At 29.6% G+C, this 13,373-nt stretch overlaps 2 protein-coding genes across 2 annotated transcripts; one reads left to right on the top strand and one right to left on the bottom strand.

Moving 5' to 3' along the window:
• Positions 1 to 5,770: 5,770 nt before the first annotated feature.
• On the top strand, positions 5,771 to 7,162 carry LOC138338930 (uncharacterized). The gene is made up of 2 exons (XM_069290017.1): positions 5,771 to 6,500; positions 6,666 to 7,162. The coding sequence occupies exons 1-2, from the start codon at positions 5,771 to 5,773 to the stop codon at positions 7,160 to 7,162; spliced, it is 1,227 nt and encodes a 408-aa protein (XP_069146118.1).
• A 3,806-nt stretch (positions 7,163 to 10,968) lies between these two features.
• On the bottom strand, positions 10,969 to 11,699 carry LOC101250552 (dirigent protein 22-like). Its single transcript, XM_004248616.5, has one exon. It carries the CDS (start codon positions 11,662 to 11,664, stop codon positions 11,095 to 11,097), a length of 570 nt encoding a protein of 189 aa, XP_004248664.1. The 5' UTR covers positions 11,665 to 11,699; the 3' UTR covers positions 10,969 to 11,094.
• Between the last annotated feature and the right edge of the window lie 1,674 nt (positions 11,700 to 13,373).

The raw sequence follows: 13,373 nt of genomic DNA, 5'->3' as shown, positions 1-13,373 counted from the left end.
GAAATGATAGTCGTATAAATTTAAAAAAGATTTCATAGTTCTACGCACAAAATTAAAATGAATAAGTCAAATGAGTTTCAATTTAGTGCAAATTTCATATCTCAAACACCATACATCTTTCAAGTTATAAAATATTTCAAATAAATAAACGAATTAACCTATGAAAAGTTATTTTGTTTCTTCAAAATGTATATATTAAATACCATAATAACTTGTCAATTTTCTTATGGTAATAACGGACTTTTATAATTTCTTTCATTTTTTTACAGAATTATTTTATATTCTTGAGAAAGTTGTGTCAAATTTTATTATTATTATCTAAAAGTTTTTCTCCTAATTTAACATCCTTACGAAATTCCATTTAATCATTTTTTGTTTGTTTCTACAGAGTCATGCAATATTTTTATCACCTAAGCATGGTTTACAAAATCTAACTATAAATCGAATCAAATTACAAATTGAGTTAAATTAAAAAAAAATTAATTAGTGTTTTGGAGTTAGAAAAAAAAAATCGACTATACTTGGATTGGGTTGGTTTCAACTAAAAAAATTTAACCCGAAATCAAATCAACCCGATACTATATATATAATTTTAAATTTTTATCCTATACATAAAAATATTTATTTTGATATATTTCTAAATATTTCTTATACTTTTCATTGTTTTTATCTTTTAATATATTTATTTTTTGTTTGAAAGTTAGAATTGTTAATGATCCAATAAAGATTATAGTCCATAAATGATGATAATTATAATAAAACTTAAATTAAAATCAAATTAATACTAATGCAAAAGAAGAAAATTAATTCAACACTAAGAATGAAAATAATATTGAATATTTATTTTTTAGTTTTACATAGGTTTACACAATTAAATACATAATCTAATTTGACTTTCTTTTAATATTTAATCATGTAACTAATACTTATTAAACTTATTTTAGTAAGATTTAGTACTTTTAAATTATGATCAATTTCATTATGATTTATTAATTTGTAATATTTGTTTACTCGATTTCATTATTATTTTTTGTTGGTGTCATTAATCATTTCATATTTTGTGTTATTTTCTTAAAAAACAACTTAGATAATTGCATTATGTTAGGACTAAAGAAATATTTGAAGTACAAGTAAATTATATGTTTGTTGGAATACTTTACCGGAAAAACTTAAAAAAAAACTCGAAATTTTGAAAAAAAACCGAAGTTGAAAAATTCGAGTTTTGTTGGTTTAATTTGATTTATAAATTCAAAAATCCGACACAAATAGTTTGATTTGATATTTTGAAAAACCCGAACCAACCCGATCATATACACCCTCTACGGCTAAACATAAACGCTAAATTTATTATAAAAAGGATAAACATGTATTTTTACAAAATCGATCGATAAAGTAAAATAAGCTGGAGATAATCTCTACATTATAGAGAAAAAAATATATATTTCTATTTGTTCGGTCCACATCTTTTATAAACCAATTTATATGAATAAAATATAAATAACATAAAACCTTATTTGTAGTTAAAAAGCATTAAAAAGAAAACTTGGTAGTTTTTTTTAATTGTTATTTTTAATTTAATCATCAGAATTATAGCACTCGATAGATTTGAAGAATTTTTCCGGATAAAGATCTGGTCAAGTATAATTAGGTCAAGTAATGTCCAATGACCTTATAGATTTATGCCATATGTACTATATAATAATTTATGGTGAGATTCATTTAAATTATATACTCATTATATTAATAGCTAATAAAAATAACAAAGTTGTCAACTATTTTATTTTATTTTTAAAGCTATCAAATAAAACAATTAAGTGTACCAAGCTAATATTTTCAAGAAAAAAATTGAGATTGACGGAAATATACAAACTTCCTGACTTTTTACCGACATAACTTTTTTGAAAGTAATTTCACACATGCTTTCTCAAAATTCTGAAGTAATCTCCAAAAATCAAACTTAAATACATTATTGAGTTCTAACTAGTAATTCAATTAAAGAACATGATAATACATTAAAAAAAACTTATTTGGGGTTTTTCGAACAATTATAAAAATATATTTATTCAGATTCTTCAAAAGTATCGAATTATTTAAATTAGAATAATTTAAAAAATCCAATACAAGTACGAGTTTGGCAGGTAAAAAAAAGTCAAGAAGTCCGTATATTTCCGTCATTCTTTTTTTTTCCTTGAAAATATTAATTAGGGTACATTTAATTATTTTATTAGATAGTTTTAAAAAATAAAAATAATTGATGGTTTTGTTGTTTTTATTATTAAGATGAGTATATACTTTAAATGGATATCAACCATAAATCATTATATAGTACAGTACATGACATAAATCTACAAAGTCATTTAACATTATTTTACCTAATTATATTTAATCAGATCTTTATCCCATGCGGTGCAACAATTTTTCTTGCATTATAAAGAATAGGAAATATACTTGTTAAGATATGAGCTTTTCTAAATAAGCAATATGAAAGGTTAAAGTAGCATTAATTATGATTTTATTACAAGTATCCTATATTTATTTAATCTTAATTTTCACTTAATTTATTTTTTACATTTATTTTATATATAATATTTTAAAATATTAAAATCTCTGAAATAAGAGATTTTATACAAATTAGATATAGAAATATATCCTGCAACTAATTCGGTATGTAACCACCTGTTTTGTAGTGATGTAATTTATAAATCAATATAAATACCTCTATTAACCAAAAATAAAAAATAAAAAGCTTTTGATCAACCTAATTAGGTTTTCACGGTTAACAACCTAAAATAATGGTGTTGGGTAATAGATGGATAAAGTGGACTTATTTTACCTAAGTATGGAAAAAATATATATTTTCGATATTTTTTCCATGATTATAGTATAGTTTACAGTTATAGTATTTTCATCAGAGATAAATATTTAATGTAACAACAAATATTTCATCATAAAATTTATTTATAATGAAAAACTTATTTTAAGTTAATAAAATATTTTCCACTTGTTACAATATGATACTTTGATTCCTGTTATTAAAAATCTAATTATCTGATATAAAGATTAAGTAAAATTATTCAACTTTTATAGATAGTAGGCAAAGTTCTAGTATTAAAAAATGGAACTTTTTTTAAAACTAACTTAAAAAGTAACTTACTATATTCCTTCAAGTATGATTATAAAAAAAAAAAAAAAAATTTTAAAATATATTTTGATTTGCTTGAATTGATGGTCTTTGAGAAATAATTTCTTTGTTTCAAAAATATAGTGATTAGATTTATGTACGTTTAATCCTTTTCAAACTTCACTTTATAAAATTTTACACTAGTTTTTCAGAACTCACAAACACTATTGTGTTATGAAATTAAATCTGAAAAAGAATATTCTGAAATTATCACATTAACTAAAGAAGGAAATTCTTGATTTGAAATTAAACTTGATGGATGTATATTATGTGAGAGGAGAAAAAAAAAAGGAAAGTAGAAAACTTGGAGTTATTTATTTATATGTTTTTAGCAATTTCATACACGGACTTCTTTTTTAATTTAAGCTAGAAAGAAAAGGTAAAATGGATTGACTTTATTCTCAGCTCCATATGCTTTACTTTTACTTTGATATTGATATGAAGTTTGATATTTATATTTGATTATTAGAATACAAATAAATTTAAATTTTAACATTGCAAAATTTATTTTTAAGGTAAAGTTCTTAATAAGATTTTTTGCATCTCCTGAGACTCAAACTAAACGTGCACTTGAATACAAAACAGATGATTAAATACTAGCAATAAAGTAGTAATACTAGCAATAAAGTATTCCAACTCAAAAATTAGCAATATTACTCAGTAATCTTAGCAATTTAATTATTTGACTATCTAAATTTTTACCTTATTATGAGGATTTGATTTTCCATCTAGTAAAATTACAATCTGATAAGGCTCAAGACAGGTAGAAAAATTTGTTGAAGGCAACAATATCACACTCAGAGCTCAAAGTTTGACAAGCCACAAAGTTTTTTTTTTTTTTTTAAAATACATTTGAAACACTCAAAATCTCACATTAACCTTATATTGATAACCTTTAAAGTTTACCTACGTTACTAGTGAGAAATAGAAATTGAAATTAATTAAGGTGTGTAAATGGTTCAAACATCATGATTATAAAAGAAAATCTTATGCAAAATTTATTTATAATGAAAAGGATTCTTTCAAATTACAAAAAAAAAGTATTTTCCACTTGTTAAAATAACGCTTTGATTCTTGTTGTCAAAAATCTAATTGTCTGATATAAGATCACAAAAATAAGAAAAGATATAATTAATAGATTGAAGAGAGGCATCTAAGGAAATAAAAATAAATGACAAATATTAAAAAACACTGAAGTAAATAGATTGCAAACAGCACGCCTGGGGTATTTGCACTAACAAATATTTATACTTGTTTAACACTTTTGTTAGTTGTCTTAGCGGAACCAAAATACACGGTATGCTGAAATGTGAAACATATTACACTTGTTATAGTGAGTTTTAACATAAATAATTTTTTTTTACTAAAGTTATTTTCAACACAAGGTACTTTAATGGAAGAGCAAAAAAAAAAAAAAGAAAACTCGCTCAAGAATCCCATAACTTGTTGCTTTGGAAAAAATAAATTAAAAATCATAGTAAATAGCACCAAAAAGGAATGCAGTCAACTGAGCTACTACACTTCTAAATGTTGTGGTCATTAGCTGAATGCTCTCTGTTGATGTATTGTATACACCCAAATAAGTTGGGTTTATATATAACAAAATTGTTGATTATACCACTATCTGTACTAAATAGACAACAACAACAACATAGACAATGTAATCACATTTTGAGATAAGAAAAATACAACACCACTGTAAAAGAACTAACTAAATGTGTACAAGTTCCCTAATAATACTAGCTGTAATTGTACACTGTTAAAGGTGTAAATATGTTTAGTTAGTTAGTTAGTTGGTTAGTTAGAATGTGTTAGTAAATTAGTTAGAGGATATTAGTCATGACATATTATTATATAAAGGATTGTATGTAGCATTAGAGAGGTAATTTTTTTCAATACAAATATTTTCTTCTCTTCTTCCTCATTGTTCCTTTGTTTCTCTCAACTACTCTTCAATGGAGTTTTTTTCTCTTTAATTCATATTATTAACATGGTATCAGAGCCATAAGTGCTTGGATTTGAACAATTCTTACATAATTAGTGCAGAATTTCATTGTTTCTTAGTCAATTGAATTTCTTTTTGTTCGATTTCATGGATATTCAAGGAGTTGCTTCAGGAACTTCCATAGATGCTCCTACTTTTGATCATCTTCATCTTTTATATCTGTATCCATCAGATTCACCTGGATTATTGAATGTTGGGATCTTACTTACTGGAAGTGATAACTATACCTTATGGAGTAAGGCAATGGAGTTAGCTTTGCTTGGAAAGAATAAGGTTGGATTTATCAATGGAACAGTGAAGAAGACGCAATTCACAGGGGATTTGACCCGACTTTGAGATCGATGTAATGCAATAGTTGTTTCGTGGATATTGTGCAATGTAAGTAAAGATCTTCACAGTGGAGTTCTTTATTGTACAGATTCACACTTGATTTGGGAAGATCTTAAGGAGAGGTTTAATAAGGTAAATAGCTTTCGTATTTTTCAAATTGCATAAGGAAAATCTTTACTCTTGTTCAAGGTGTTTCATATGTATCACTGTATTACTCTAGAATGAAGGATTTATGTGATGAGTATGATTCTATAATGCCTCCTCCAGCTTCTACATGTTCTAGATCTAAGGAATTTTGTGAGCAATCACAACATCAGAGAATGTTGCAATTTCTCATGGGGCTTAATGACAATTACAGTCAGGCTAGAAGCCAAATTTTGTTAATGCCACAACTCCCTAGCATCAATCAAGCTTATGCTATGGTTAATCAAGATGAAAGTCAAAGAATGGTAGCTGGATCAAGTAGAATGATGTCTGATATGGTTCCTACTGCAATGTTTACCTCTAAGTCTTGTCCTAGCAGTCTTAAACATAGAAGACCTTATAATCCAAATGCTTTTTGTGATTTCTGCAATATAAAAGGTCACATGAGGACTGATTGTAACAAACTACTGAAATGTGATTTCTGTCACAAAACTGGTCATCTTAAGGGTAATGGTTATAAACTGATTGGATATCCAGCTGATTACAAAGGAAAAAGAGATACAATTGTTGCTGGAAACTCTACTTATCATACAGGGCATGTATCTCAACAATACCAATCTGATAAAACAAAACCAATTCAATCATCTCACAATCCTCAGATGCAGTCATCATATCATAATCAAATGCAAGTGCAATTTCCATATATTCCTTCTTCACAACAAAATGTATCTCAACAACATGTGCCTATGCCTTTATTCACACCATTGCAACATCAAAAACTACTCAAAATGCTTGATGAAGCTAAACTTGATGACATAAGTGGTACTGCTAATATGACAGGTAATCATTTGCCTTCATGTGCTTCTTTGAAGTGAATTATAGACACTGGTGCATCCCATCATATAGTAAGAGATCCTACATGTTTATATAATTCAGTTTTGATAGAGAATGCAGGTCAATTTTAGTTGCCAACTGGTACTTCTGCTAAGGTTTCACATATTGAAGATTGTCACATAAACGGAGGTGATGTTCTTAGAAGAGTGTTATGTGTACCAGCTTTCAAATTCAATCTTATGTCAGTATCTCAAGTGACAAAAGATTTGAATCGCTGTGTCACATTTTACCAAAATTGTTTTGTTTTTCAGGACCTAGGATCTGGGAAGGTGAGAGTGATTGGTGAAGAGGAAGATGGACTTTACACTTTCTACTCTCAGCATGGTCAGTATAGTCACAAGATATCACAATCACACCAATGCATGACAACCATTCAGGGTATGGAGGTAAATGCAAATATGTGGCATCAAAGGCTGGGATATGTTCCCATGGGAGTCATCAGAAAAATTTCAACATTTCACAAGTTTGGTAACAAGTTTACTTTACATAAGTGTGATGTTTGTCCTCTTGCTAGGCAGACAAAATTGCATTTTCCACACAGTACTAGTAGTTCTACTTGTATTTTCCAGCTTCTACATATGGATGTTTGGGGTCCCTATAGAGTTTAAACATATGATGGTATGAGATATTTTTTGACTCACGACTATTCTAGATGGACTTCGACTTTCTTAATGAGACTTAAATCTGATGTTGTTAGTTTGTTAAAAAAATTTGTTGTTGAAATAGAAACTCAATTTGCTAAAAATATCAAAAGGATAAGATCTGATAATGGTAATGAATTTTTCAATACCAATTGTGATGATTTATTCAAACTTCATGGCATCATTCATGAGAGTTCTTATCCATATACACCTCAACAAAATGGGTGGTGGAAAGGAGACATAAACACATTCTAGAAACTGCAAGGGCTATCAAATTTCAAGCTGATTTTCCTGATAAATTTTGGGGTTTATGTATTCATGCTACTACTCATGTATTAAACAGAATTCCTTCTACAACTTTAGGAAATGTATCATATACATCCTTTGAGAAACTATATGGAAGATCTTCTTCTTTAGACCACATGAGAGTTATTGGATGCATGTGTTTTGTCACTAATCTTACCACACATGATAAGTTTAGTCCAAGGGCAATAAGAGTTGTTTTGATGGGATATGGTACAACTCAAAACGGATACAAGCTATATGATTTGGAAAACAAAAAATTCTTCATCAACAAAGATGTGATATTTTTGGAAACAGTTTTTCCTTTCCATGACAACACTCCTCAACAAACACAATAAATGAATTCACCAGACATGTTTGATTATGATATCTTAGTTGCAGATTCTACATCTTCAATTACTTGTGAAGACAATGAGTGTATCTCTTCTTCTCAGAATTGTGAGAATTGTGTAATTGATTTATCAGATAATTCAATTCCATGTGACACTCTGCCATCACCTGTAAGGAAATCAAGCAGAAGCTCTAGACCTCCTGTTTGGCACAAAGATTATGTAATCAAAGTTGGTTCCAAGAAGTGTAACTATTCTTTTGCCTTAGCTTTAAACTATTCAGGATCTACATATCAGAGTTTTGTCTCAAAATTTTCTGTTGAGACTGGACCATCAAATTATTTAGAGGCAGAACAAGATCCTAGATGGGTAGATGCTATGAAGAATGATATCAAGGCACAAGAAGACAATGGGACATGGGAATTGGTGACATTGTCCAAGAATAAAAAGGCCATAGGGTGTAAATGGGTGTACAAGATCAAATATAATGTAGATGGAAGTGTGGAGAGGTATAAGGCTAGACTAGTTGCTAAGGGGTACAATCAAAAGGAAGGTTTTGATTACCAAGAGACTTTCTCTCCAGTGGTGAAAATTGCAACTGTGAGGTCTGTTGTTTCTATTGCAGCTACAAATCATTGGACATTACATCAGATGGATGTATATAATGCTTTTTTACAGCGAGATTTGTATGAAGAAGTATATATGACACCTCTTGATGGTCTTAATAGAAAAGTTGACAGTGATCAAGCATGTAGATTGTTGAAATCCCTCTATGGTCTTAAGCAAGCTTCAAGACAGTGAAACATTAAACTAACCACTACCTTGATTGATTCAGACTTCATACAGAGCAATAGAGACTATTCTTTGTTTACTAAGAGGAAGGAAAATAAATTAGTAGTTGTATTAGTTTATGTGGATGATTTACTGATAACAAGAAGTGATTCCAATATGATTCATGAAACTAAGACAGCATTGCATCTTGCATTCAAGATTAAAGATTTAGGAGAACTAAGGTACTTCCTTGGGTTGGAGTTTGCTAGAAGTGAAACTGGGATACTCATACATCAAAGAAAGTACACTTTGGAGTTATTAGCTGATATGGGGCTATCAAGTGCTAAGGCAGTGTCAACACCTATGGAAATGAATCTAAAACTCACCTCTACAGAGTATGATGATCACATAAATTCTACACATGATGATACACTTCTTGAGGATCCTACAAGTTACCAAAGATTGATTGGAAGGTTATTGTATCTCACAACCACTAGACCTGACATATCATTTGCAGTTCAGTGTCTAAGTCAATTTATGCATGCACCAAATGCTTCACATATGAATTCAGCACTCTGACTGGTCAGATATTTGAAGACAGAACCAGGTTTGGGAATTCTAATGTCATCAACTGGAGGAAATAGTTTACATGTGTTTTGTGATGCTGATTGGGGTTCATGTATCAATAGCAGGAAGTCAATCATCGGATACTTAATCAAATATGGAGAATCTCTTATTTCATGGAAGTCAAAAAAGCAGGTTACAGTTTCTAGAAGTTCAGCTGAGGCTGAGTACAGAGCCATAGCCTCAACTGTTGCAGAGGTTGTTTGGATTGTTGGTTTGTTTCAGGAATTAGAAGTTGCTATTTCTCTACCAGTACCTGTTTATTCAGAATAGTACTTCAGCATTACAAATTGCAGCTAATCTTGTGTTTCATGAAAGAACGAAACATATAGATATTGATTGTCACTTCATCAGAGAAAAGATTCAAGATGGACTGCTTATCACACTGCCTATCTACCATCCTCAGAACAACCAACAGATATCCTTACTAAGTCACTTGGGGAGGGCCCTCACACGTATCTAATGTCCAAGCTAGGGCTGAAGAACATCTTCATAGCTCCTAACTTGAAGGGGGGGGGGGGGAGGGACTGTAAAAGAACTAACTAAATGTGTACAAGTTTCGTAACAATACTAGTTGTAATTGTACACTGTTAAAGGTGTAAATATGTTTAGTTAGTTAGTTAGTTAGAATGTGTCAGTAAATTAGTTAGAGGATATTAGTAAATTAGTTAGAGGATATTAGTCATGACATATTATTATATAAAGGATTGTATGTAGCATTAGAGAGGTAATTTTTTTCAATACAGATATTTTCTTCTCTTCTTCCTCATTGTTCCTCTGTTTCTCTCAACTACTCTTCTATGGAGTTTTTTTCTCTTTAATTCATATTATTAACAACACACATTTCAATTAGTTTATATTGATGTGTTTTGCTTTGTCTACAGAACATCTAACGATCTCATTGTTTTAAAATATCGTCCACCAAATACTCTCGTCTCTTACGAGAGTTACCTTGTCTAATTTTAGACTAAAGAATAGTATGTCGCAAAACTTTACCTACTTATAACAATAAATTCGTCAAATTGACAAATTTAAACTAAAATGGGTTATAAGTTTGTGCGTAATTTTCATGTTATAAATCCAGTTATCATAATGCAACAAATAAGTTGTATCATCTTTTTTAATATTACAGTAAATAAAATATGATAATAATGCATGAATTTCCAGGATTCTCATCACAACAACATAGAAAAATGATATTTTTACTTAAAGCTCATCGAAAACATCTTCAACAAGTCAATTTTTGATGAAATTCTAAATAATAGGTACCTTTAAGTAAGATTGCATTAGCATGAGGAATTTTATCAAATATACTCCCAGCAACAAACTCCAGTTTTTCAGTTACCTTTCGGTCACCTATGACATGAGGGAGATCAAGCACAATCAAATACAAGCTCGGAAAAGCTTCGACAATAGTCATAACCACGGTGCTTCTTCCACCTTCGATGTCCACCAATGACGCCAAACCCTCAAATATACCTCCACTTAAACTTTAAAAAAATTATATAAAAAAAAAATGGGTGTCTTAATTGTGATGATTGACAAATCGATTGAGAAACTTGGTACCATCATTGTTATTGACAAATCGAGAGGAACCTTTGAGTATGGAGTGAAAGTTAAGTTTCACGTAATTATCGTGTGTCATTTACTTACTCTTCTTAGTAGTTGTATTTGGTCAAGGACGTTATCTCTTGACTCGTGCTGAATTCATACAAGTCATCAGTTTGAAATATGTAGGGGTGAATATTAAAAACATCAACAAAGGACTTATTTCATTCATGAAAACACACATATTTATATACTTAAACACAAAATAGAGAAACTACAAATTAGATTACAAATGAACACCAATAAACAAAGATTCAAATTAAATTAATGTGAGTAATGCAGGACTATAACATTATACTCAACAACAGCATCCCCACTGGTCGTATTGAACCAATACGTCTTCGCGGTTGCGATACCTTGAGCCAATCGGAAAACTCCAGAACCACCAATGATTGACATCTCACGATACTGGTTAAATATTGGGTTCCGACCAAGTACACTCAACGTGCTACCGTTATACTTTCCAGTTGTGAACACAATATTGTAGGTCATGAGAAGGCCAGCCTCATTTTGATCAGCTGAACCATAAATCCCTTGAGCTCGACCTACTATTGTCGAGTTGGGCTCTGGCCCAACTGTCAACGGGTCGTCTATCATTGCAACAGAACCAAAGAAAGTTGGGGATTTAGAAGTCATATTTGACTGTGCTATTGTAATTGCACTTGGATTTTTTCCACTAACTATGTCGTGAAAATAGAAATGAAATTTAGTTACCTTTTGCTTTGCATGAGGAAGCTTATCGAACCATTTTTCAACAGCGTTGGGACCTAATTCAACACCTTGAGCCATAAAACCCATGAAGAAAAGCAATAAAACTAACTTTATTTTTTCCATCTCCACTTGTCTTAATTATTTGTGATATGAGTATTTATAGGGAGCGTTAATTTTTCTAAAAATAGTTTAATTCCTTTTCATTCAGAGTAGATAAATAAGTTGTTAATAAGTTAGGAATTGACTTAATAATTAATTTCAATATAATCTCCACGTTCTAACCAGAGCTATTTAATTAATCGCTGGTATAATTTGGACTACAATGATTAATTTGACCTTAAACCACTTGCATAGAACATTGACAAGTGACAACAACGTGTAATCATTTCTACAGAAATAAGAAATATGCACTTAAGAAAAATTTGAGAAATTTTTTTTCCAGAAAAATGTTGACAAACTCTTGCAATTGATCCTATATATACTTTGATTTTAATTTGCTATTATTCCTACATACTTTCTGCATTTTAATTTGTTTATCTTATCATCCCTTTTAATTTCATTTTAATGAGAATGTTACTCTACTTTTTTGACAGCTATTAATTTTAATTTTCATATATATTGGATGGTTGGAATTGACTCAGCATTTTGATATATTCAACATATTTTTAGTTCTTAATCACAAGATTCAGTTTTTAATTCCTTTTATATCAAATCAAAATTAAATAAACTAATTAAAACGGATAGATAGTATGTATTATGTACAATTGTGAGCTTTACTTTCTAGATTCTCTTTCAATTGCTCTTTTTTCTTCATTGTGGTGTATATTATAAGTGCAATTTGGTTAGGTAATTGGTAAGGGCACGTCTAATGTGGTTTACATGTTTGACAAAGAGGGTTGTTACTTGTTACCTTTTTGTATTGGATGCTATTACACAATTTAGGATTTACTCAGTATACACAAAATGCTCACTATAAAGTGTTTATTCAGAGGACACATAATATGCCAGAAATTGTAGTGGTTGTAAGCTATCTTGGGTTCCAAAAAAAAATAATGTGTGTTGGATTGTATTTATCATTTTCTTTCCCAAGTGTAATCAATAAAACAGAACAACTAATAAATCAAGGATATAAAAATAAATATTGCATAAAGAATATCTTACACTAATTCTTTTAATATGACCTGGAGAATTCAGACCTTGTACCTAAATTGAGGAAGATGAAAGCGCACCAACTCAGATATCATAATCCTCAATAGATTATTATTTTTAAAGATATACAATTTCAAGAATCTTTCTCAAAATAGTTTTGAGATATTATGTTTACTATACTATATTGATTTGCTGGAGAAAAAAAAAATCATTTTGAGGATATAATTGACATACCATAATTACCCATAAATTTAATTGTTACGTATATGTTGTTAGTGTGCACAACCTAGTAATTTATTAACTTAAATTTTTCGTTTAAGTGTGAAACAGGTTGTCTAACGTATTTCAACAAAGCAGTAAGAATTGTAAGTAAAAATACAATATTTTACACAAAAAAAATTCGACTAAAAAAGGTGTAAAAAATCACGACCTGTAACCCTACATAATTTAACTCCAAGTTCACCAAATCACTCAGTATCAACACAAAATAGATTACAAGCCTATGTAACCAAAGGAATTACGAACTATAATTCCCAAACCTCAACGTAAACCTCCCAAAGGTATGTACTGTTCCCAGGTCTTCGAGTTATCCCACTTGAAGACAACACTTCTAATCCACTTTATAGCATATTGAATTAAAGATTCATCTATACTACAACTTAATAAAAACCTCTTAGTACATA

The sequence above is a fragment of the Solanum lycopersicum genome, chromosome 10 (assembly GCF_036512215.1).
Source record: "Solanum lycopersicum chromosome 10, SLM_r2.1".
Lineage (NCBI taxonomy): Eukaryota > Viridiplantae > Streptophyta > Magnoliopsida > Solanales > Solanaceae > Solanum > Solanum lycopersicum.
The sequence above is the reverse complement of the archived record's forward strand: the minus strand, read 5'-3'. Positions and strand labels throughout refer to the sequence as shown.